Raw genomic sequence first — 26,666 nt, forward strand, 5'->3', positions numbered from 1 at the left:
GAAGGATTGACCTAATTTGTGTAGGGCACACACATATTGGCAGTACCTGCTTATATTTATAGTGTTTCTACTAAATATTTTACTAGCATAATGAGTTCTAACTACAGCATATTAAAAGCAGTTAGTTTGAAAATAAAGTTTTCCTTTTAATTTATAAATATATAAACATCAGTGCTAAAGAAAACCAAGCATTTAATCGTGGTTTCAGATCTGTAATATGAAATCCAGAAAGTTTACTGAGTGGTAAAAACTGGTTGCAAACAGGATTCTCTGGTCTTCATTACCTCCTTTAATTTCCTTTTGATTTAAATAGTCAGGAGCAGAAGTATTTTTGATAATCAAGAAAATACTTCTTTGCATTTGTGGATTCATCAGCCTCCAGATGGTGAAGGAGAAGAGAAAAATTGAAGATCTCTAATAATGCAGAGTGCATATGCTTCAAAGCAAGCTCTAAGTCAGCATGGACAGTCTGGAAAAGAAGCACAGAAGCAGGGAAGAAGACATACAGGACAAAAACTAAAATTAGTTCAGCATTGCTTACTGCAAGGGACTAGTGAAAGATTGTCTTCAACTCTGAAAGTACTGTAAGATACTTGGGTTTTGTAAATTTGTTAGTAATTTTCAGCTTTACCGCTGTATGTGACAAAATTCTTGAACTTTAATAGCTTTAAATAACCTTTTCAATTCTGAGTTTATTCTCTTGTGTCTGAATTCTGCCCCAGCATCTCCTATCCTCCTCTGGCAGCTGCTTGCCCAAGCCTGGTGGATGAAATGCCCTCCCTCCACTTGCTGCCTGCTCTGCCCCAAGCCAGGGATGCCCAGGAAACACCTGCAAGGCCCTGATGCTGCCGGGTTCTTTCTGCTCACTAATGGGGCTAAAAATAGCAGCTGCTGGGGGTGATTTCAGCACAACCATGTTTGCAGGCTCATTTCAGAGTCTGGCCCGTGAATATCTTCTGTAAATAATGGCTGCATCAATATTCTAGATCAAAACACAAAAGGATTTTTAGCCAGTGATTCTAAATTGCTTGTTAGCTAATAAAGGATTAGAGGTTTTTAACATTGATCCTTCTTTTGCACTGCCACCAGCTGTACTTTTCATCTTTCATTTGAGTAGATGTCAAATTATTCCTTTTTGTGTGTGTGTGTATGTGCATGTTTATGCATATAAAAGTTTTTCAGTCAGAAAGATAGATTTATTGTGAGCCCTATTCTGGTAGTGTGTTTTCAACTTTGTTGTACACATTTGAGAAGATTTAGGTTTGGTTTTGGGTTTTTTTTAGGGGTGTGGGGGAATTGTTGGGGTTTTTAGTTTGGTTTTTTCTTTCCAGAAAATGCAGGGGAGTTTTTTAATACTGAATAAAATACAGTAGCATAAAAATTCTTTTGTTTGTGTAAATTATGCAAGAGGTACGTCGTGAGTCATAATGTCATTATCTCTACTGTTGTTTTCTTTGTATTCCATTAAAACAATTCCTTGCTCATGTACCTGCATTGAAAAATCAGTAGTGTAGTACTTTGGATAGGCCTAAAGTGCTGTTCCATATGCAGAGCACCACACAGATATGCTGTGGCTGTAAGATGAAGGCATTGCAATCTCACATCACTTGAGTAGGGCTCCCCTGTCTGCTGCCTCCAGGAAATCTCAGCCATGGGCAGTGTAGACAGTAGTGTCCCCATTCTATTGCACTGGTGCTTCCCATTTAAATGTAATCTGACAGCTACAAGCTTTAGGGGGTAAAATTTTAAATTATAAATAAACACCTACATAATATTAAACACATACATAACCTCCATGTCCAAAATCAGGTAGTCCCAGTTGACTGTAATAGTAATTTTACTTTCTCCTATTGGTGTGGTAGGCAGGTCTCTGGCTTTTTGGAGTTGGGAGAAATTTCCTCCCTTTGTAGTTCAGTGTTTAGTTCCATCCACGTTTGTTTGTTGCCTCTGTACTTCAGGAAGGAGTATTTTAATGAACTGTATTTGCCAGTGCAATAAAATCCTCCTGTTGGGGAGGCAGCCCAGCAGCCACTCCAGAGTTGTGTCAGAGAACAGGTCTGTGCTGCCATGTGGATGCAGTCCAGTGTTTTCTGCCCTCGAGTGTTGTGGAGACCCAGGACCACCTCCTGGCTGGCAAAGGCACAGAAACAACTGCCAGCAGAGAAAACACAAGGAAATACCCTAACTAGAGAGAGACTGTCTAAAGGCATGCAGAAGGAATTTGCATTACCAGCAGCAGGAGAAAAATCTCATGTGAACACTTTGGGCTTCTAGTTTTCTAAAAGGATCTAGATGAAAGGTTGTGCAGTGCATTTTTAGGGCCTCCAGGCAATTACTTAGATATCAGAGTAAAGCTTATAATTGGGGTGTGGGGAGGATGAAAGGACAGAGTTAGGAACAAATTCAATTTATAACATTAAATGATTGCATAATAATCCTTTTGCATTAAATTAAACAATAATAAGTGTACTCAAGCTGTGAATTATCCGTATATCTATGCTTTTAACCCTAATGTATTTTTTCTATTGCCATGTATTTACAAGTTCTCTTGCTAGAGATGAGTTTTGAATAAATGTGTTTATAAAGTTTTCTGTAAGAAGATGCAAATTTGTCATCTGATGCTTGTAACTTGCCAGAAGGCGCCATTCCCTTTAGGGAATATTTTACTTTGATTCCTAATCATATCAAGACCATTGCAAACAGCTAAGCACAAGGTGTCCTTGGAAAATGAGGTTTTTTAACAACCATTTTCCCCACAAAGCTAGACAATGTGAACAGATTCTTTTTTAAAATGACAGTGGTTTTCAGCACTAAAGCTGCATCTTGGTAAATCCCTTAGAAAATTTGTGTTAGTATTTTAAAGAATATTTTTTGACTCTTCTCTTAAACACTTCTTCTGTTTGGGAAGTGATGATCTCAGTAACCCTTCATGTGATGGCTGACTGGGTGCAGAGAATGAGAACCATCTCATGCATGAAGTCAGTCCTGTCAAAACATCTGCATACCCATGGAGATGAATGACTTTAAGTTCAAGTTATTGTTGACTCTTCTGTAAAACTCGACAAGCCAGGTGTCTGCTTTGTTACTTTGGTTTCTCTGTGAACACTCAGAAATATTTGTGATAAAAAATTGTTGTTGATAGTGGGCTGAACTCTTAGGTGAGATATGGACATTTCATTGTCAAAACTGATGTGTGCTAAAAGCACAAAAGTCTTTTTTGTAGAGGTAAAATTAAACTTGTCAGGGGTAATGGGGCAAACTTTGCCCTGCCCTGATGCTCAAGCAGAGGGACTGCACCCTCTACAGCCCTTTGTGGACATCACTGAATCTTTGCTGAGTATAAAGTGTTTTGTAGAAAACTCTTCTGAAGAAGAAAGAAAATTGCTTTTCCTTTGATTTCCTTAAACATTTTAATCTTGATTTTTAAGCACTTGAGTGTGTCAGCAGTAAAGGCTTTGCAAATGACAGTGGCATGATGCTACAGGAGGAAGTTCCCTGCATGCAAGAAATGGTGTCTCTATTAGCTAGCCTCAGGATGCTGGTTAGACATTTTCCCATATACTTCCTTCTTTGTTCTGGATTAGTTGTACATGCAAGCCCCTACCCTCTATTTAAGTTCAGAGGGCTCTCAGAGTTAAACTTAGGAACCTGACTGTTCTGAGTGAGAACTAAAGCTGTCAGCCCAGCTTTGAAAGCTATGGGTGGACTACGCTAGTCTGCTTATTTAAATGCCTTTAATGCATTTTAATGCATTTTAATGCAGGAAGTGAAAATCAGCAAGGATGTTCATTGCAGAGGGGTGGGAACTGACTAGTGTGTTTTAACAAGCTGAAGCCTTGCAATTAATTTTTTTTTTAATCATTAATATAATCTTAAATAATTGCATTGGACTTGCTTGGCATGTGGGTACAAGGACCAGAAGAAAGATGATCCTGGCTTGTTTGAATTCAGGGGACTGTGGGGATTGAGGAAGCTTATTAAGAGATTTTCATTTTCACTGTTATCTTCTCATTGTATGGACAGTCCTGCTGTGTATAGGAACTCCAAGAACATCCATTTCACTTTGCATTAATCGAGGCAATTCCTCTCGGATGCTGCACAACAGTGCATCGTGCATCCAGATCAAGTGGAAAAGAACCACTTGAACATGTCACTGCTCAATGTACATTAGATAAGCAGGTCTTGGGTGCATAGTGTTAGGCTGAATTACAGCAGGGACTTACTCAGCACTGTTGCTTTCTGCTTATGCTTTCTGCTAATGGCATTAAACACCATTTGGTCTTAGCTGGGTGCATCTGGATTAACGTCAATGCATTCTCTTGTTATAGGAGCAGCTTACTGCCAGTTCATGGACATGTTGTTCCCAGGGTGCATCAGCTTGAAGAAAGTAAAGTTTCAAGCGAAGCTGGAGCACGAGTACATTCACAACTTCAAACTTCTGCAGGCATCATTTAAAAGAATGAATGTGGATAAGGTAGGCATTCTGTATTTGTATTTTGATCACTACATGTTTCAAAAGTTACATAAATTGTGTTAAATTAATAAATAAGGGAAACAAACTTCAAAATATTTGAAAATGTGCTTTTTCAACTTTTGGATGGAGAATGGAATTGTGAGTAGTGTATGAAAATGTTCTTGACCTTTCATCATCTAAAAAGGGTATTTGGGCATGAAAGAACAAGTTTGGCATTTGGCTCCATTTAGGTACAAATTGAAAATTGAGCCCATATGTCTGCTGAGGAGTTGTGCCATCTAACTCATTATATCTTAATATCAGAGACCCTTTGATAAAACACCAGGTGTCAGAAATTCCTTGTCATCAGCGAATCTTTATTTTTTGATAAGTAAAATTATTGGTTTCCTGAATTTCCAACAAAACAACTTGAAAATATGCTGTTCCTATAAGTATTCCATGTTTCTTGTCCAAAGCAGGGTTTGGGGAATTTAAATTATTCAAAAGCTGGAATAATTTACCCAGTGATTTAATAGATTGGGTAGCGTATGTGATCTTGTAAAATTAAGAATGGAAGCCTCTGAGAAAATGCTTGTTCAGCTTTAAGGTATTTAGTTTATACTTGAATGTGAGAGTTTGACAGACTCACCAATATAAATTACTCTGTTGATAAAAATTAATATTGGAGGTTATGTTATCGTGCTTATAGTTTGACACTGATGCACTACTGATTTATCTTTTTAAGATTCTGCCCTGGTTTTTAGTGTTGCCTTATTCTGAAATTTAAACAGTCATAACAGAGGGTTCCTTAAGACTTCTGTGAAAAACTGGAAAACCCTCATTTTTTCATGAAATGTTATGGTCACTTCTATTTACAGTGTGATTTGCTAATGAGCCATTGGGAAGACTAATATGCTAATGACTAATTGTCAGTTTTCCTGTAGAGAGCAAATTTATCATGCCTTTCTAATGCAGAGTTAAGGTACAAATGGAATAACCTAAAAAGACATGTAAAATGCAATGTCAATTCTTGCAGAAGCATCATAGATTTATAAAATGCTGTACAGTTGGCTTAATCCTGAAGAAAAAATGAAAACCCTTTTCCAGCTGAAAACTCATAACATTCAAGAGGCACTAGGTCCACCTAACTTGGCTGTCTAATCAGTGGCATGAATTAAGCAAAGCTCCTCTGCAGTTGTAGTCCCTGTCTGCCCATAGTGTCTGGAAGCCTTCAGTGCTGTAATATTGGCTGAAGACACTTTTTTGGAGGTTTCATGTCTGTGAAGAATTTCTAAGATATTAATATGGAGACATCCTCATAGCCATTCCTTTGTTTTACTTGAACTTTATAAGGCATTTAAGTTAACTTCTGCATGTCCACAAGCTGTTCTGTGTATAGCTATATGTGGAGCAGAAAAAAATTACAAGGTTAAAACCTCAGGGTTGGTTCATATGATGACCATGTGCTACCAAAATGTAGGTTGGTTTGAATTCTAGCATGTCTTGGAAAAGCTGCTGGGTTTTGTAGTTCAAACAGTAGGACAGAGAGCAAGGAACATCTGTCTGGAGTTTTTGAAGAATTGTTTGTTTGTAGTGCATCAAGCTGTACCACATGCATTAAAACCAGAAATCCCTAGTTGGCTGAACATAGTGTTACTCCCAGAACAGTGTCGTTCGTCATGGGATGTACCCATGGGATATAAGGGAGTATCTCTGTGGAACAACAGCTATAAAGGCTTACCTATACCTACTGCATTGCTGCTTCAAAGGCTGGGTCTCATTGGGTTTTGTTTTCATTTTTAAGATCACTTGCAAATTCACCCTTTCTTTTAGGAACAAAACAATGGCAGAGATTTATTTGTTGATGCAGTTAGTAGATTTTTTTTTTAAATAAGTGTATATATGTAATATTTTATATTTTAAAATATGACAGTGTGGTAATATTGGATGTTAATATCTACCTTTTAGGTAATTCCTGTGGAAAAACTGGTCAAAGGGCGCTTCCAAGACAACTTAGATTTCATTCAATGGTTTAAGAAGTTCTTTGATGCTAACTATGATGGGAAGGAGTATGATCCTGTGGAAGCTCGACAAGGCCAAGATGCTCTTCCTCCACCAGATCCTGGTGAACAGATCTTTAACCTGCCCAAAAAGTCTCACCATGCAAACTCTCCAACTGCAGGTATTTTGCATCTTAAAGAATTCTATTTCTGTTTCTGAAGACAATTATAAACTATGGTCCACTCTACTTAAATACTAGTTTAAAATTATTTCCTTGGGTGGTTGTGCCATTCTTTTTTACCTTATCATAGGCTTAGCATCTTGAGACAGCAGAAAGTTAACATCTTGTGTGCTCTGGTTCGGGCCAGCCCTACTGAGCACAGGGTCTTCTCCACTGAACCCCCTCCATGTAAATGATATGGACTCTGATAATGTCTGGTGGTGGAGACAAAGGCTTTTAAATATCTTGTGTCTGAATGTGGTATGTGCAAGTGTATTCAAGAACATTAAATGGAGTGCGTACTTCTTTCACACCTCCATCTTTATGGGAAAATGCTTGCACAGGCTGATTTAGTTTTTAATTTTTATTGTGAGTAAAATGTTTCCAAATCTTAAAGGCTGACCAGAAGAATAAAAGTTAAGTTATTTTTGGTTTTATGTGTGTTTATTATTTGGGTATGCTAGTCTTCCTAACTGAAAAACGTGTAGTTTTTGCTCTTTCACAAAGATACCTCAGCCTTCTAATTTTTTATTTTGTGCTTCTATTGGGTTTTGCTGGGATAGAGATAAGGCTTCAGAGAAGATTGGTGCTAAATTTTGAATTTAAAACCAAAACAGTGTTGGTAAAGCATGGATGTTTTAATTACTGCTAATCAGTGCTTACATGGAGTCCAGGCTTTTTCAGTTTCTCACATTGCCTTGCCAACAAGCAGGCTGGGGGTGCCCAAGAAATTTGGAGGGAACACAGCCAGGACAGCTGACCCCAACAGACTGAACAAATAATCCATACCACGTGGCATCGTGCTTAGCCAGAAAAGTTGGGGGAAGAAGGAGAAGGGAGGGGAGGGATGTTCAGAGTTTACAGCATTTGTCTTGCCAAATCACCATTTGATGGTGGTGATGGAGTCTGGCTTTCCTGGACATGGGTTAATTTTCCTGCCTGTCCATGGGAAGTGGTGAATGAATTGTTTGCATGGCTTTTGTTTTACCTGTTAAACTGTCTTTATCTCAACCCATAAATTTTCTCACTTTTCCCCTTCTGGGTTTCTCCTGCATCTCACTGCAGGGCACAGTGAGTGATCAGCTGTGGGGGCTAAGCTGCCTGCTGGGGTTAAACCACAACAGTGTTTCTGGAACAGGCCAAAGGACTAAACCTGATCTTCGGTGTTTATGTAATGTGGGTATGACTACTCACTAAGCAGATGCCATTTTCGTTAACTGAGGATTAAGTGAATAGGAGAGCAGCTAACATTTAAAAAAAAAAAATAGTCACTAAAAAAGTGTTACTAGACATAGGTTTGTGCATATGGAAAGACACATGCACACACACCTAATTCCTTTATTGGTTTGTCCTGGGTTTATGCTAACCCATTCCTCAAATAAGGATTAATTATTTAGCTGATTTTAAATCTGTGACCTGTCCTCTCATGGGCTCGGATATGCACCACTACTCACAAAAGCAGGGCCAGGTGTGAAGCATGAAGCACCCTCACTTTTAGGCCGCCTTGTGCTCTGGAATCCTACCCAGATTTCAGTGTTCTGCTTTGATCACTTCTGACGTCAAAGTGGGGCATACTTGGCCAGCTGCCTTCAGCTCATTAGTGCTTCCAGGAAATGGGGCACCTAATAGCAGCCCAGTGCTACTCTGGGCTTCTAAAGCTTGTTTACATCTTTGTTTTGCACGGTCTATGCCTGAACTTCTGAATTTCAGGGTCTGGCATGCTCCAATTTTCCATGTGATGTCTTGCACTCCCTTTGGAACCAGAAAACCTAAGTGCTTATGTCAAGATGTTTTCCAATTCAGAAATTTGAAAAGACACTTTTATTAAACACAGACTTTACTGTGCTTGTTAATTTTTCTTACATATGGTCTGTTCTTCCCAAAGTCACAAATATGTCATCCAAATTAAAGCTGTGGAGGTGACAATCCTACAGAAATTGAATAGCTACTGGAGTGGAACCAGCCAGCTGATATGAGGATAATGCAGTAATGTCATGCTGTGTTGTTCATTGTATGAAGAGCATGTCTTGTGCCTTCCCAGCCTTTGTATGGGATTGTACAACTGAGATAGTGTGATGAGTTTTGAGAAGATCCTGTAGCTCTGACAGTTAGCTTTTTCATGGAAAACTTCCTTCATTATTAACTTAAATATTGTCCAGAAGTATGTCAGGCAGGACACTAGTTTCATTTCTGAGCTGAGGATGGTGGAGTACAGACATTACATGATGCTGGGTGAAATAAGCGCTCCAGCTTTTCTTGCTGCTTGCATTTCACAACAGAACTAATTCAGTTAGGTGTCAGTCATTGCATGCATTTACTGAATTCTGGGTGAGTACATTGTCGTGGCACTGATGTATGGTGCCTTTGTAACTTGCCTCACCCCATCACAGAGCCTGCACATTGGAAGGAATGAGAGCCTTTACTGATGCTCCGGGAGGAGTTCTGTATGCATCTGCAAACTTGTGTGTGCCTCATCTCCTGCTGTTTGGGAGTAAACTGGGGTGATGCAGGAGCAAGTTCTGGGCAGCCGGGATATTACCATGAAAGATGTGCTTCTGTACCTCTGTCGTCCACACTTAGCTGGAAGTGAAGGAGTATTCATTACAGCTGCTATAGGAACCATAATGTAAAATCCAGGATATTGCTGGCCTTCTGGGCTGCAAGTGCACATTGCTGGGTCATGCTGAGCTTCTCATCAACCAACACCCCCAAGTCCTTCTCAGGGCTGCTCTCAATCCATTCTCCACCCAGCCTGTATTTGCCCTGACCCAGGTGCAGGACTTTGCACCTGGCCATGCTGAACTTCATGAGTTTGCACAGACCCACCTCTCAGGCCTGTCAAGGTGCCTCTGGTTGGTATCCCTTCCCTCCAGCACATGGCCACACCACACAGCTTGGTGCCATTATTCATTTGTGCGATTTGCTCTACGTTAATATTGAAGTCTTGAAGCTTTAATACTGCCTAGTCAGTTCTTCAACAAAACAAAAGGAAGCACAAGTGAGAAAAAATAAAGAACACAGGAGATCTTTCAGCATAATCTGAAAGTTTTTTCAGCATGATCTGAAAGCATGCAGTGGCTATACCTACATGTTTGCATCTATTGTTTGGTGTCAGAAGCAAGCAGATATATGGGTACTCATTCATATTGGGGGTTTGTCAGGCTTTAAAATACACCTATTCTAAACTGATTAGATATATGTATTTCTAAAGGAATAATTTACTTTAGCTACTAGCAGTTTCATTTCAGGTGATTGCTGTTGCTCCATGGAGTAACTCTTCCAATGCCCTTTGACAGAGTTTTGGGCTTGAGTGATTTAGGAGATGATTCTTGACTATTCATAACTGCTTTATAACACCGTTCTAACAATGTATTTTCAGTAGACTAAGATATATGTCTTTGAGTTAACAAGTGGCCAAATCCTTAAAGGTTGCTCTGAAGACTTATCCAGAAAGGTACTGGCATGAATAAAAATTGGTTTTGATATTTTAATCAGACTCTAAAGCTTGATGGGATGCCTAGTATCAGGTAGCTGCTTCCTGTACCTGTAAATGGATATTGACCTGTATCTCTATAAATGCAGAGCGTGGTCTTTTTTTAATTTGAAAAACAAACACTTCTAAAACAACACAGAATTTGAGAACTCTAAAAATGCACTGCTTTTTATATTAGTTGATGAGCAGGCCAGCAGCCACAGCCCTTCCCATTCCAAAGGTGATCCTACTGGGGAGTCAGCGCAGGTCAGGGATAATTCAGCTTGGAAATGGAAGTGTAAATAGGTCCTTACAACTAATCTGCTGTGCCACCCTCGCACTGCCTTGTCCCCTCCTTCAGAGACAGAGCTGATTTGTGGCTGAGCCGACGGCAGTGCCGTGGGTGGATGGGCTTGGTAACGCGCCACAGTCTGCTCCTAGAAACAGTAGGAGCAGCAAGGTTTCACCAGGTGAATGCAGCTCCTGGGTGGGGAAACGGGGGTCTTTTCCTCCTTCAAGGAGCAGCACAGACCACTGCTGTAGGTTCTCTGGCAGCAGCACCACAGCTGCTTTTAGATCTAATGCCATCTGCCAGCCCTGAGCCAACTTTCGATCTCCTACAGCCTCCGCTCTTCTCTAATGCAGTGGTAAACAGCCCACAGATGTAGAGTCAGAATTGCGGTACAGGATTAAAATATTAGGGCACTGTTGTTTGTGCCAGTTCTAATGCTCCCTGCGGGAAATAGCGGAAAAGGCTTCATCTGATCAAAATTGAAAATAGTGATCAGGTTGTCAGGATTTTAGCTTAGTGTCTTACGTAAGTATTCCCGCATGTCAGAGCAAATCTCCATGGAGCACTCTCTAGTGTATGGGTGTGGGGTGTCAGAAATACATGGGCAGCTTAATAAAATTAATTATTTACATGTAAGCTAAAAATGTGAGAGGTTCTTAGATCTGAAGGCTGTTAGATTTTTTTAGTTTGAAATATTCAGTGAGAGCAGGATGACTAAAGCAGAGCTGGAAAATACTGGAGGATCACATGAGGGCTAAAAATACTCAGGCTATGACAGGGAAAATAACCAGGGCAGAATGAACTGTTTGTGCATGAATGCATTATATATAATGTGCCATCGAAAAGGCAATTGCACAAGAGAAATACTGATTTTCTGTAGGGAAATGGTATATCCTGCTGTGACAGATGTGCTGTAAATTAATTTTGAGGGATAAAAATACTCAGCAAGACCAGTTTTTATTTTAGCAGCTAGTGGTACAATTAGCACTCCTGGGAGACTAGAGAACTCCTAATGCTTTATTTTTTTTGCTTTCCACCAAGACTTGCTACCTTTTTCCCCAGTGACCAGCAGTAATTGTTGGCAATGGCAATCTCTGCTTGCAGTGTGTGGTGCTCCAGGACAACGTGGCAAGCTGGACATGGAAAGAACTGCAGGGTGACAAACTGAGAGTGTTTCCATCCCTAGTTCATACAAGGCCAAGGAATTACACTAACTGAGGGGAACAGCATGTGCAGTGACAGTGCCGGCCTGGGAGGTAAACTGCCTCTGCTGTAATGCAGACGCATCTCCCCTGCCTGCCAGCATGAGGAGAAATTAATTTTTAAACCCACCGAGCTCGAGAATTTCAAGCAGGAAGCAACGCTGCTTGCAGTGCAGGAGGCAAGGCCTTTTTGCAATAAAGGTGATTGTGTTTGGAAAACCAGTGGTGAAAATGGCTATCTTAATTTTCAGTGTACCGTGGGTGTGGTTTGAGAGTGTGTTGCACAAATGTTTGCACATTCTTTCATTTTTCAACATGCATTGCTTTACAGATTTTTTTTCAGATTTTCCTTGTGAGACTGCTTTCTACTTATAGCTAAGCAGACAGTGAGATTTTAGAAAACACAGGTTTTTAAGGGCACTTGAATTTTTAAATTGTGTTCTTCTGTTAAGCCTGTGGAATGGTTTCATCCATTGAAGATAAATGTTTGCATACTTAAAAAAATATTTCTAGAGCAAATAGAGGTTTCAGTTGAGAAGTAGTAGTTGTTGATTATTTTAAATAATAAAACGTTGGTTATTTTAAATCTAGAGTGAAGTCCTCATTTATGATGGGGGAAAACCTTGGTTAGTTCCTTGTATCAAATGTTGTACTAAAGACAAACTGAGGCAATCATGCCATCAGTAAAACTTTTTCATTTGACAAGTGGCCTCCTTTACTTGGCTAGCTCTCCTGAAATTGTGAAGTTTCAGGTACTCATACACACTTCTCTTTGCCAGCTGTCTGGCAGAGAGGATGAATGCAGAGCTCACCAGGCTGTACTGGACCAGCAGCAGTGAAGGTTTGGGGAGCTGAGAGGACAGAAGGGTCCTGCCAGCCAGGGCAAAGTAGTACGCAAAATAATTCAGAGAGCTGAACAGCAGCATGTTGGGATTCGGAAAGTCAGATTTTGTCTGAGGTCATTTAATTCCCATTAAGTATCATTTGTCATCACTTATTTAATTAAGTGTCCCTAAATTGTCCATTTTCTTGTGTCCTGGTGTGGCTACAATAATGAGTGTGTGAATATTAATTAATCTACTGTTCTCGCTCTCTTGGTTTAAGTGGGTGGAGAGTTTTTCTATAGCTTGTGAAGAAATTACTGTGGCCTCTTGTTGGGTTTGGTTTTTCTCCTGTGGCATGAGTCAGGAATATTCTTTTTATGAAATCCTTTAATTTGACTAAAATAGACTGTGAGTGATTCCCAAATTCCACTGAAGCAGTGGTTGTGTGGGCTCAGCCAAGTCTTGTGCTTGCTCAGGGCTTCCATTGCTCTCCACATTCTCCTCATGCACGTCCACACTGTATTCATGCATGTGTTTCCTTGAATTTTTGCATAAATATTTAACAGCGTACTAATTACTCATATAGCTTCAAGGAAGATTTCTCTCTAAATGTTAAGTAGGTCTCTTGTCTACAAGACTGTACCTGTGATGCAAAGAGAACTGGAATTTGAAGCCTAGCTTTTTTGTACCCAAACCTGCACAGTGCCAACAGCCACCGTTTCATGTTGCAGAAGTGTGCATCTGTTTGTAGAACTTAGGTATTTAGCAAAAAGGATAGTGAAGCTGAAACTGTGTGGGATATATTTAATTATGGTGGACTGACTAGTAATTGTTTCTGGAGTACCACAGATGGAAACCTCTAATGCATTTCAAAGCTGGTTCATTTTAACTTAATTCAGTACAAGAACAGAACAATTTGTCTTTCAATTGTGAATTTACTTTTCTCATCTCTGCTAGTGTTACGTGGGCAGATCCAAGAAGTTATCCAGGTGCTAATTGGAACAGCTGCAATACTGCTCACAAAAAAGTTCTAATTGGAACCCTGCATTGACCTAAAATCAGGTCATGCTGTCACAGAGGTTCTCACAGAACAGTGGAGGTGGGAAGACACCTCTGAGATCATCTAGTCAAACTGTTCTGCTGAAAGCAGGGTCACCTTGAGCTGGTTGCCCAGGACCACATCCAGTCACATTTTGAGTGTCTCTGGGGCTGGAAACCCCTAAAACTCTCTGGACAGCATTTGATAACCCTCAGAGTGAAAATGGTTTTTCTTATGTTTAAATGGAATTTCTTGTGTTTCATTTTGTGCCCATTGCCTCCCATCCTTTGGGGACCTCTGAAAGGAGCCTGTTTCCAACCTTCTTTGCACTTTCTCTTGAGGTGTAGATAAGATCCCCCCTGAAGCCTCTCTTCTCCAGGCTGAACCAACATACCTTTCTGACCTGGCTTGTACGTGAGGTGCTCCATTCCCTTAGTCTTTGTGGCCTGTTGTTGGACTCTCCAGTTCATCCATGTCTGTCCCATCTTGGGGAGCCCTGAACCAAGCATTCCTCATGTGCCTCTCCAGTGCTCCATTCCTCATGTGCCTCCCCAGTGCTGACTAGAAGGGGAGAATCACCTCCCTCTGCCTGCTGCTGCTGCTCTTCCCAGCACAGCCCAGGAGTGTGCTGCCCTTCCCTGCTGGAAGGGTGCTTTGCTGGCTCATGCTCAACTCAGCATCCACCAGGACCCCCAAATCCTTTTCTGACACAATGCTTTCCAGTCTTTTGGCTGCCAGCATGTTTTGGGGCACGGGGATGTTATTTTCCAGGGAAGGACCCTACGTTTCTTTTTGAACATCAGCAGTAAGCTTGAAGATGAATTAATAATGGTAAACTATTATGTTGCTGATTACAGTGCAATTCTCTCACTGATCAGGAAAAAGAGATGATTATTGGATACTTTTTACCCAGAATACCTGTATAAAATTCCATGCTTTCTCAGAGTGTGTAAATGGGTTATATATAAATATTTTCATGGAAGATATGATGTTGGAAAGAATTTAAACTGTTTGGGTTATGTAGTCCCCCTGAGCAGTGCATTAGGAGTTATTCCATTATTGCACTAATTGACTGCAAAACCACTGCTCAACACCAAGTGATTAAGTCTATCAAGATCTTTTGTCTCTGTTTAGATATCTGGCTGTTTGAAGTACTTTGCATTACTCTACCGACCAGCATCCTTTAATTATTTTATGAAATTAGGCTTCTGCTAGAATGGAAGCTTCTGAGCTGATTATAAAACTGATGCCTTAGAATACATGTACAGTACAGCTTTTTATTCATCTAGGAAATTTTAAATTAGAAATCCCTAAGCATTCTCTGTTGCAATTAAGTTCTATCCAGCTGTCGCTGATACCTCCTAGTAACCAGTTAGCTGGTTTTTATCTGTGTTACTGAAATTGGAATATTGTGGTCATTTAAGAGCTGATCCTGAGCAGTGGAGCAAAAGTTGATTTCTTTTGATTTGTCTGGACTTTATAAAGCTTAGTGGCACTTTGCTGTAGAAATTCAAAAGGCTTTGTTGTTTTCAAAGGAGGGCAGAGTATAATGCCACATATCAGTGCTGCAGGCACTGGGGCTCAGCACACTCTGGGAGAGCACCTCAGCTGCAAATTAGAGAGAATACCTTGGGATCAAATGTTTGTGCCTGCTCTTCCCTTAGCTCTCTCTGTGCCAGCTTTAAAGCTTTTACTTTTCAGTTGATACCTTTAACCTGCATCTTGTAATTGAATTAGAATTAGGATACAATAAGAAGTAAAAGTTGATGCTTTGGTCATCAAATAACTTGAGACCCAACTAGAATGCTAGAGTCAAAGTGATTTTATTTCATGTGTGTGTTCTTATTGCATATTTTGACACTAGTTCGCTTCTGTTTATCTGCTAATCCAAATGAAAATTATTTTCCTGGCTTTTAGAACATTTTAGCAATCCTACTCTAAAGCAGCTGATTTTTAAGTTAGTCAAAATACAGGCTGAAGCTAGAAAAGCATTGAAGGCAGAATGCTAAAGTTTAGGCAATTTCATTAAAAAAATAGCAAAAAAGGTCTTGGCATTTTTAATGTTTTTCAACAAATTGTTTATTCTTTGCTGATCTAAGTGCAACGTGAAAAAAGTTTCATTTCAGACATATACACAACCCTGAATTTTCCCAGCTTTAGCAAGCCTGTGTACTCTATCTGAAATCTGCTAGAGAAGAGTTTGTATATGCAATAGACATGGAAACAATTGGAGTCACCAGTTTCTAAAAGAAACAAAACAAAAACAAAAACACCAAACAAACAAACAAAAAAAAACCACACAAAAAACCCCCAAACAAAACAACAACAACAAAAAAACCCCACCATTATGGGTTTTCTTTCCTTATCTGTCTTATATTGAGAATAAAGAGCATTAGAAAAGGAGGATGACTATGTTGCACAGAAATGTTTACACATGCTAACTGAATTATCAAGTTGTTTGTTCGTGTTTTGTTGGCTTTAGGTGACCCAGTTAATACAAAGTTATCCGTAGGGGTGGGAGGAGATGCTTGCTACAGAGGGAGGCCTGTGACTAAATCAGGAAAGCTTAAGCTTGATTAAATAACCCATTGCTGCTCTCCTTTCCCATCATTTTCCAGCTCCTCCAATGAACCACTGTCACAGTTCTAGGTCAGTGAGACTCTGTGAGCTCCACTGTCTGGGCATATGGACAGCCCCACAGGCTGTCTCTTCCTCTCCCTGCCTCCTCACAGTTTCTTCCTATTAATGGCTTTTTTAAAATACATTTGTTTTACAAAGAATTGCTTTATTAAAGCATTGTCTGACACTGGGGATACATTGTGGAAATGACATAACAATTTGTAGTGTGCCATAAATCAGGTAATCCTATGGGAGGAGCAGCTGGCGAGGTTTGGGGTGGAAGGTGGCTGCTGAGAAAGCTGGGGCAAAATCCTTCTGGAGCTGGGGGACAGCAAGCTCAGAGTTCAGCTGGGAGCTGGGTTCCTGCTGGATTAGGGCTGTCTCCTGAGTGGCTCAGGCTTCAGAGCACCGCAGCATTTGGTGGTGGAGGATGGCATGGAACCCATCAGCACTTTTGGACAACCATGTTTTGCTCTTTGTAGGAAACAGTGATAAACACAGGTGCTGCCAAGCAGGACCTCTGATTCACATGCCTGCTTAATAAATCAAGTCAAATAGGCTGGAGAGAGGCTGGGTTTCTGTTTTCTCTTCTTAACCAAACCAGTTTCTTTATCAGACATCTGTCCAGTACATCTCAAATGTATTCCTTGTTGGAGGGAATAAGGAAAAGGCCGAATCTGTGCTTGTGGGAGCTGAGGCAGGGGGAGAGCCGTGAGCCAGGCACTCATGCATGGGCTGAGTGACTGTATCGAACAGCCAGCAACAAGAGATAAAAGATGGAGAGGCACAGCAAGGTGTGAGGAGCTGGCTGGGAAGTTCTTGTGAAGGCTCTGCAAACACTTTCACACAACTCTTGCTCAGCTTGGGCATTTATGTGCCAAGTCATTGTGGAAGCATTGTCTGTATGCACTCATTACTTGCCATTTTTGCTGGTGAAGATGTTGCTCCATGTTCTGGCAGATTCGCAGCTCAAGTAATTAAATAGGAAAGCCTAAGGAGATCAAAACATATCTTCTGGTCACTGTGGCAAACTGTGAGTTCACCAATGGGTTTAATTCTGCTCTGAGTTTCAATGCCCTTGTCTCAGGGATGGTTTACATTTGAAAATGAAAAAAGCACAGAGGTAGTTTAGCTGAGTTTATTTCAGCTCTGTTTTTCTCCAGGGGAATTGAGGATAGCTATGTATGTTAAGTAATGAGCTGGGGGAACACTCTCTGAATGGCATATTTTTTCTAAGCTGAAAGCTGCTCAGATCTAAGGGAACTATTTATTCCTGGTTTGACATTGTTTATTTTGGTTTTAGAGTTACCTCACTCTCAGTAGCAAACTCAGATTGGTAGGAAATGTGGTTTTTCCTTTCCCAAGGCATAACAGCAGTGGAATTTCCCCTACTGTCACCTTGAAGTAAAAGAGAGGATGGATGGCTTTAAAATCAATACTTGTGTTTCAGTACTAGATTAATAGGAATGCATTTATTAACAGAGATCAATCTTGTTTATTATTTACTTATTTATTGTGTTTTTCAGGTGCTGCTAAATCCAGTCCAGCTTCTAAACCAGGATCAACACCTTCTCGCCCATCTTCAGCAAAAAAAGCTGCACCAAGCAGCTCGGCATCCAAATCAGATAAAGATTTGGAAACTCAAGTCATACAGCTCAGTGAACAGGTAAATTTGCTTTAGGCACAAAAGTAGATGCATTCGTTGTCGCAGGCAGGCATGAAATCTAATATTGTCTTCTGATGAATGATGCTCTCCAGAATTACGAAGGGACAGAAGTGGAAATAGTTCAGCTGGAAAGAAAAAAAAAAAAAAAAAAAAAAAAAAAAAGAGATTTATTGAGAAAAATAATGTCTGGCAGAGATGATTGATTTTTGCCAGTATTTTAAAATTATTATCTTAGGAGTCACAGGTAAGTCTTGCTGAAGCATGATAATGTTATTAGATGTTGAAATATATCTTTTATTTCACCTGGTTAGGAAAAATCCGAATATGTCTTTGCTCTTGTGTATTACTGGTTTGAAATAAATCATTTAGTGTGCCTGTGGAGAAAACAAGTCTATTTGTCATACCAAGGTTTTAAGAGATTTGCAGCTAAAGTGAGACAAGAACATTGTGCTCTGCTTTCTGGAAAGAAGGTGTTAAAGAAGCTAACACACCATTTTCATTTAAAAATGTGATCTACCTGTCTGAGAATACTTAGTTATATTATAACTAATGTTCTGCAATATAATTTAAAAGGTTCAGAATTTCTGTAATGTTAGGAATGTAAGGGCTTCGTTTTTGTTTATGCTCTGGAGCTTTACATCATTCTCTCATTTCTGAAGTGCAAGAATGTCTGCACTGGACAAGAATAAATACCTGCATCTGGCTTAAGGCTGTGCTGTCAGAATGGTGTAAATGCCACTACTATATATGAGGCCTGATCCCTGTTATTTGTCCTTGGTGAGGGAAAACAGAAAGGAAAAAACTCATATTTTATAATTCCTGGCAGCTGCACTCAGGAAGTAGTCATTATTCTGGATCAAGTATAATTTTCCACAGTTAATTTCAGTTTCAGACTTTCATTGACCTCAACAGCAAAGATTTCAGCTTGCTGGGGCACCATTTTCAAGTTTTTGATGAGTTGTACATTGAAAGGTGATGGATGGATAGCCACATCCCAGACATGGCATTCTGCAGATTAAAGGTATCATTCTGAGCAGCAGAGAGCACAACAGGGTCCACCAGCTTTCCAAATGGGCTCTAGATTGCTTTTGTAACAGAAAACTTTTTAAATGTTGCACAAGGAATGAATGTATATGTTTTTCATGGAATCTTTTTTTTTTAATCAATGTCGAGCGGAGTTCAAACGTCAGCTTAATGCAACTGAAATCGTGACATTTGTACTCAGAAGTCAGAATGTGTTTGCTTCAGGAGGAAGAGTTGGTTGGCATCTGAGCAATATAAAAATATTTGATCTTTACTGAAATAGACAGTCACTATCACATCCACTGCTAACATATTCCTAGCACGTTCCATGTGTGAAAACCTCAAGCTTTATATACAAATAACCCTGAAGGAAAATGGATGATTTCCCCCATCATCAAAGAGAAGAAGAAGAAATTTTGAGGATTTGAAAAACTGATTCTTTAATAGCTAGTTTCTAAGAGACATCATCTAGCTAGAATGGTCTGGAAGGCTTTTTTTCCTAATGCTGACAGCATTTGGTATCTCATTTCCCACTAATGGATACTTGTAAACCATGGCCATATTACATGAGCCAAAAAAGCTATGCTGCAAGCAGCTCTGAGCCAGGTTTTCCTGACCCCCAGTGTGAACATGCTGCAAGAGCCAAATTGCCTGTTTTTTACTACTCTGCAGCAGTTGTGGAGATGAGGGCAGCAGCCACCGTTTACCGTGTTTCTGTGTTGATTTTAAGTAAGAAGTGATGAATTGTGTCTTGAATATCTGGGTGCTATGTGGCTCTAATAGTTTTTTCATCCCTTTCATGCCTAGCAGCTGAAGGAGATGGAAACATATGAACTTCCATGCAATTTGTAGCAGAAAAGTTTAATTAGTGGGGATGTCTCTACACTGTGTTTTACCATAGTGTAGCTTAATGAGCCATTTGCAGTAATTGTAAGCCGGCCCTAATATTTGCCAGTTAATGGCTCCCTACAATTTTAAAGATTCTCTTAAAATCATCTTCAAACTGTGCCAGTAAGTTAAACTCCAAAATTAAATTCCAAGGAGTGTCACTCTGCACTGGAACTTGATTACCCATAGCATTAAAATAACAAAGTGGTCCCTGTTGTGTCTTTGGTCTGTGCCAGCTAACTCTCTCTCGAAGAGTGTCTGGGTGCAGCTGAGGTGACAGCGCAAACCAGGGGTTATTGCATACAGAGAAGGGACTTTTACATATGGAGAATGGTCCCAGGAACCATTCTTCTGGGAGGAGATGTGTGCTGGTATACATGTAGGTTCTGAAAACAGCATCATTGTGGCTTTTTGGCTGCAGTTGGGTCTAATCTGCTGCCTGCCTCAGCAGCCCTGTGAGAATACCTGCAACCAGTAAGTGCCATCAGAGAAAAGACCAGTCAGTAAGAACTGCTGCCTTTGCACCCATTAACTGGGTTGCAGAGGGATACTTGCAGTCCAGAAATAGAGCGTGGGAGTTGATGTGAGGTGTTCCTCAAGTGTCAGCCTTTTGGCATGCTCATGGAAGGAAAAAGTAGGATGCAGATGTGCAAAGTATCTGAAGAAATATGGATTCACACAGCACAGACAGGTAGTTGGAACTGAAGGAAAGCATATCTGGTTTGGTTATAACAAAATTTACTCTGTACAGTAATTAACTCCATGCATATGTACATAAGTGATTTTGTTTCTTTAAACAGTGTGAATGTGAGAGGATGAAAACAGGAGAATGTCTTCATAGTAAATAGGTCAGAAGGGGAGATAGTCTCAGCTATTAGCTGCCAGTTTTTCAGCTGAAGTTCATTGTTTTCCCAAGCTCTAGCAAGCACAGAGCAAGAGATCTGGAAACAGTTACATTCTTACTCTGGCTGGATTCAGGCATTGCTCTCAAGCAATATGCTGTGGCAGTTCCAGAAGGCACATCCTGAGTACGAGGTCTTCATCTACAGACCAGAATATTGTAAACTCTTCATTTTGCTCTTCCTACTTTTGGAAAAAAACAGCTAATTTTAAGGTGACTGGTCATTATATCCATAATGGATTCAAACTGTCAAGGGGAGACTTGAGTGTCACACTCAGGCAGCTAGTCAGAAATGAATTAGTGCATAAATGAGATGCCCTGAGATCCTGCACTGGTAACAGGTCAGGTCTGCTGCTTGAAGCCTTTGAGAGAGCAATCAAAGGTCAGAAAAAGTCATCCCTAGCTCAGCAGTCATGGAAAAACAAACTGAAAGGATTTAGTAGGCTATCAAAGCATTGTTTGAACTCTGCTGGTATTTTTACTAGTGAAGGAAATAAATTGACTTGCAATAGAACTGGCAGCACAGAAGTTTCTATTAAATCGTATCAGTTCACTGAAATGTAGTCTGATATGATTTAATTTATTTAGCATGTTTTATTTAGAAAATAATTTGTGTAATTGCAGCCTTTAAAATGCAAATGCTAATTTGGCTGTAATTGGATGTGATTTGGGTCAGTGTATTTACCATAGACAGCTTTATCTGTGATTATTTCTGTTGGTTTTTATGCTGCTGTCCTCTGAATTTCCAAGCCACTTAGATGTTATCCTGATTGTGTATACCCCATTAGACAGAAGTTTATATGTTATGCTCCCACAAAGCTGTTCTTTTTAAAATATATATGTATAAAAATACAACATCTGTCATGATTTATACAAAGCCTAATCATTAACAGCTACATTGCCCATGAATTATTTGCAGCAGTCCTAGTGGTGAAGTTGAGGCTGACAGCATAGCTTGAAGACTCTTGTGAACAAGGTTGCAAAGGAGGAAGGTACTTGGCATTTGGAGAATTTGTTGGTAGATGCAGCACATCAGTCAGAGCAGGTAGCCTGTAGTGCACCCAGTCATGGCAGCAGAGTGCTGAAACACAGGTTTGTAAAATGTGGTAAGTGAGGAGGCAGAACAGGAGAGGTGGAAAACCAGCAATACCACATTTGTAACTAGAAGACCTTTTAATTTCCTGACTATTTCCCTCCTTTGCTAGTTCAAGGTATTTTTAGGCAAGGAGATACTGTAGGTTTCCCAACAACTACACATTTATCCAGGCAAAATAACACAAGTACTTAGCCAAAAGCTACCACTACATGACATTTCTGGCAGCTCTGCTAGGAGACATGGCTTAGGTAGCCCTGATTTCTGAACTGCTGCTTTGAGCTTCAATGTAAGAGTGCTGAGAAAATTGACCTTTAAGGATCAAGGTTAAGATATATCCAAGCCGAGTAGTGGGGGAGTCTGGATTTACTATTCTCTGTGGGGTAGGGTTCAATTTAGCTCTGCAGCAAGAAAACGGGACTTTATTTTAAGCTATAAAATGGAATATGTATTTAATATTGTTTAGCATATAAAATTTTATACCATTCTTTTTTCTGTAGTGCACCTCAGAACTGATGCATCATGTTTTGGTTTGTATATAGGTACATTCATTAAAACTTGCACTTGAAGGCGTGGAGAAGGAAAGGGATTTCTACTTTGGCAAATTAAGGGAGATTGAACTTCTCTGCCAAGAACATGGGGGAGAGAATAATGACCTTGTCAATCGGCTAATGGAAGTCCTTTATGCTTCAGATGAACACGTAAGTTGAAACTTAATGGATTTTATTTCAACAAAATAAGCTTAATTGCATAAAATTTTATCTGCATAGTATTGGGTCATATCCTGTATTCAGGCCAGCAGAACTTTAGCAGCTAGGATTCCTGTGACTCCTTCCCAAAAAGGAAATTTGCAATTGTGAACAACAGACTTTTTAGCTTGGGGAGAGGATTCAGGAGGTTTATTGCTTTTCGCTGCTTCAGTGTAGGTTTTGTATTCTGGGTTTGCTGAGCTTTAGCTAAAAAGGGGAGGGTCTGTGTCACAATTTTAAATTGGTTTCATATGGTTCTGAGACTTAGTTTTGTTTTTTCCATCTTCTCCCTATGTGCATGAAGTCTTTTACTCATGTTCTTTAATGTGTTGAAAATCACAAAAATTCTGGCAGAGGTGCTGTTTGCTGTCTACAGCTGTGAACCTTCTCTGGCCCATGTGGCAGTGTTGGAATATGTATGGTGCAGGTTGCCAAATACATAATTATATCTACAAAGATAATGCTCTTTAGCATTTTTTATCCTGTTGCTATAGGCAAAATTCTTCCTTGTGCAAACCAAATAATCCTGTATTAGCAAAATTTCAGAAGTGTATTGTCTGCAAGATTAAGCAAGAATCTCATTGCATCTTAGACTTAATGTTGTAGACACTGAACAAAGCAAGAAGCTGCAAAGGGTGCTGGTTAAATTCCTCAGAGACATTCAGGGATAATGATTCAGTGGAGATTTAGCTGAACTACTCCCATTCATGTTAGCTAAATCTCTGTATGGATTGTGCTGACAATTGACCCTTCAGTCTCCAGCAGAGGAAGGCTTTGGCTCCAGAGTGTACAAGCATCAACTTAATCCCTTGGCAGCACTGTGGTACCGTAGGCTGGCTTACATCTGCTCCCAGAAAGCTGTTGCAGCAGTAGCCAGCTGACTTAGTTTTATATCAAAACTAGTGCTGAAGGAACTACTAATTCAACATACTTTTTCTAAAAAAGGCAAATGTAGGACCTAAAGGTTTGAAAGTTAAGTGCAAGAGAGCCACAAGTTTGAAGCTAACAGGTGCCACTGCTCAGATGAGAAGTGACAAGGGAAAGAGGATTTGTTCAGCAGACCAGAACAAGTGCTAGAGAGGAAAAAGAGGAGGAAACCATTATTTTCACAGGAATAAACAATAAGACAAATTTGCCAGGCATGTGATAACAGGGTAAAAGTGTTACATATATCTAGTGGTCAGAGAAAATGTCTTCTGGATTCAAGAGCAGTGATTTATTTATAAAGCAAAGCCAGAAAAATCCTTCTTCTCCCCATACCCCTACCACATCTATCTGTCTGTTGGCTTAAATAGCAGAGTGGTTCCACACCAAGGAATGCATTTGTTGCTTTTCCTTTTGCAGTCTTCCTTACTGGCAGAACACATTACAAAATGTTCTACTTCAGTCCATTTCCCAGTGTTTGATCTGCTTCTTCCCTCCAAGCCCTTCTCTGTTGAAATCATCATCCATCCCTGCATGTGAACTACATAAAACTGTGCTTTCATCTAAAATCTGGTTGCTGTTGGAGACTGGGTGTGTCACTGCAGCAGGAGAGCAGGAGAGCTCATCCAGAGAGGAATATAGAGGCCATTCCTCACACCATTTTTTTGTTCTTTTTGGTGGGAGATTTGATCTCAGCTTAACAGATGGACTGTGACTTGCTGAAGAATGATCCATTGCATTAGCACTAAACCAAAGTCTGATTCAGATTCTGCCTACTTTTTGCTTTTGGAATTTACTCTCTTATTGCCCTACTTTCCCCTTCAGATCTGCGTTGTTTTTTCCTCTCTCTCTCTCTGTAACAAATTTGTCCCAAGTTAAATTCTTTGTCTCACAGTATTTTGCAGGCTAATCCCTTGGTAACAGCAGTTTGGCTTTCCTAGTCAGGCCATGAGGCTGTTAGATGAATTGTGTGTAGAATGATTAGAAATGCAAGTATAGAATTTAGTCCTTCAAAGAATCATTATCCAGGTGTTTGATTATTGCAGTATTACATTGAAGAGATTTTGATCAGGTTCATGTCTTGGGGTGTGGAGTGGGGTAGTTATTTTTCTCAGAATTTCAGTTTATAGTGTAGTTTCAGTCATGTCACCTTCTAAGCTTCTGCTTTGCTTAATTCAATAAAAACTAATGTTTTAAGATTGAACAAATTTTTTAAATTATTTTTTTAATTATTTTTTTGTGAGTTTGAGCAGCATAAATATCAATCCAGTTGGTTCCTTCTATTTAGGGCCTTCGTTTTGTTTTCCCTGTTAAAATTCTGCTTAAACCTGATCATTATGTCTCTGCTTAAGCAAGAGGGATATAATATCATGTCATTTAACATTTGGCTGGTCACTCCATTGACTTTGTAATTTTTAATTATGAATTGAACATTTATAATCCTACTTCTTCATCAAAAACATCAAAGTTGCCAGAGAACAGTGCTCAAAAAGCTACATTTGAGTGGTGGAGAAATGTGGCCCCTATTTTTCAAGCTGTCAGTGTGTAAAGCACTTGGTCTTCTGGTACTACACTAGAAGAGCTTCAGAGTGATGGACAAGAAGAGGCTCTGTGTCTGATTATGAAGCCCAGAGCTGTTTAGTTCTTGGCATTAAGCAGAAATGTAGGAAAACTTTTCGCTTTCCTACACAGGCTGTTGTGATTCAGTTCATGTAGAAGTTGGGAGAATTTCTCATGTTGGACATCTCAGTTGCTCTGCTCGATTTCCCAGAGCAATTGCTTGAAATACAGCAGGTTTGATGACTCTGCTCTAGCAGCTTCTATATCTGCTGCTACTTTTGGAAAAGGCCCCCACCCTCCCCAACACCAGGTTTTCATAGTCCAACTCTTCAGTCTACAGGCACACCTGAATAGTTTGAGACAGATGGACCTAAGGGTCGAAAGAGACCATCTCTCAATATGGGAGACAGAGATGACCCACGGTCATGTGGCTCAAGCCAGAAATAAATGCTCTAAATAGATCTTCCACTACTTTCCTTATTAGGGGATGTTGTTCAATGAGATTCCACAGTCCTAAAGTAATTGGACTCTTATGGTCCTCATTTCATGTATTTATACAAGCTGGACATACTGAAAAACATGTCCCAAGTCTCAGAACAACCTCTGAGGTAGTTAAAAGATTGACTATTTCCATCAAAGATGAACCTGGCAAGATAGTGACCACTACTCCTCTTCAGAGCTGTGGAGTAGATTTCACTCCCTCTGCTTAGAGGTTTTTCCTAGGGTACGAATGACAAGAGAGCATGTACATGACCCAAAAAATCTGCACAAGTAGGCTTTCTAATAGTGTATCTCATAAAGTCATCATACACAGGGCCTGTGGAACATGTGCATTCCAGAACAGGTCACCTCAGCACAGGAGGAGGGTCAGGACAGGTGGGTTAAGGCAGCATTGCTCACTGCCGCTAAAGAAGATCCAGTTTTCTCACCCCACAGGGCAGGGTCACATTCTCCCAGCTGTCAGCTCCTCCCTGTGAACCTCCTGTTCTCTGCACATCCTGCACCCTTGCAGCCCATCACAGGAGCTGCAGCTTTTAGGTACTGCTCACAAAGCTGTTTTGGCGTGATGTACCTACTGTATGTAATAAGGGCATAATTTCCCCCAAGGGGCCAAAACGTGCTTAACTTCAGCTGCCCTGACAGACATGTGACTTCCACCTGAAAATGGCACCTGCGTGATAGAAAGCTTGCTTTCAGTTCAAATTGGGCTGTTTCTATGCATGGTAAATGGATAACTCTTTCCATTGTATCAACAAATGCTAGGAACCTTATTCTGCTTCTGCCCTTTAGGTAAATATTTTATTGCCAGCTTGTTTCATAAGCTGCCCTGGACTATTGTAGGGAAACTAAAATGATGGCCTTCCTTTTCTTTTGATTTTTGCCTCAAATTTGAAAACTTAGCAGTAGCAATTTGTTAAAGTTTGTTGTTCAAGAAACTTGCTTCTAACAAAAGTTAGGGGGCCAGGTGGGTTCTGCAGAGTAGCCCACTGGGGATGCTGGAATTTGAATGGCAGCTCACTGTCTTGGAAAAGTGTTTTCCTTTGGAGCTGCCTACGGCAGAGCAGTACTAATTCAGGGCAGAGCATACACAAGAGGGATCTCTTCAGTGAACCGTGCTGTGGAAAGATGGAAAGCACTTGAGAGGAAAGCTGTAAATGCAGCTGTGCTTAATGGCAGTCCAGAAGGGATGCTCTAAAAGTCAGCCAGAGTTTTTGAGCTCAGATAACATTGAGGTCAACT

The 26,666-nt window shown here is 40.1% G+C and overlaps 1 protein-coding gene across 3 annotated transcripts in view; it reads left to right on the forward strand.

Annotated features, from left to right (window-relative positions):
• MAPRE2 (microtubule associated protein RP/EB family member 2) overlaps positions 1-26,666 on the forward strand; it is an 89,038-nt gene that overhangs the window by 58,603 nt on the left and 3,769 nt on the right. For all 3 annotated transcript variants that reach the window (XM_015618296.2, XM_015618297.1, XM_033512250.1), the window contains 4 exons: positions 4,329-4,474; positions 6,422-6,635; positions 17,649-17,788; positions 22,236-22,394. In XM_015618296.2, the coding sequence (XP_015473782.1) occupies positions 4,329-4,474; positions 6,422-6,635; positions 17,649-17,788; positions 22,236-22,394 (659 nt within the window). The remainder of the gene's footprint in view (positions 1-4,328; positions 4,475-6,421; positions 6,636-17,648; positions 17,789-22,235; positions 22,395-26,666) is intronic.

Source organism: Parus major, chromosome 2 (assembly GCF_001522545.3).
Source record: "Parus major isolate Abel chromosome 2, Parus_major1.1, whole genome shotgun sequence".
NCBI lineage: Eukaryota > Metazoa > Chordata > Aves > Passeriformes > Paridae > Parus > Parus major.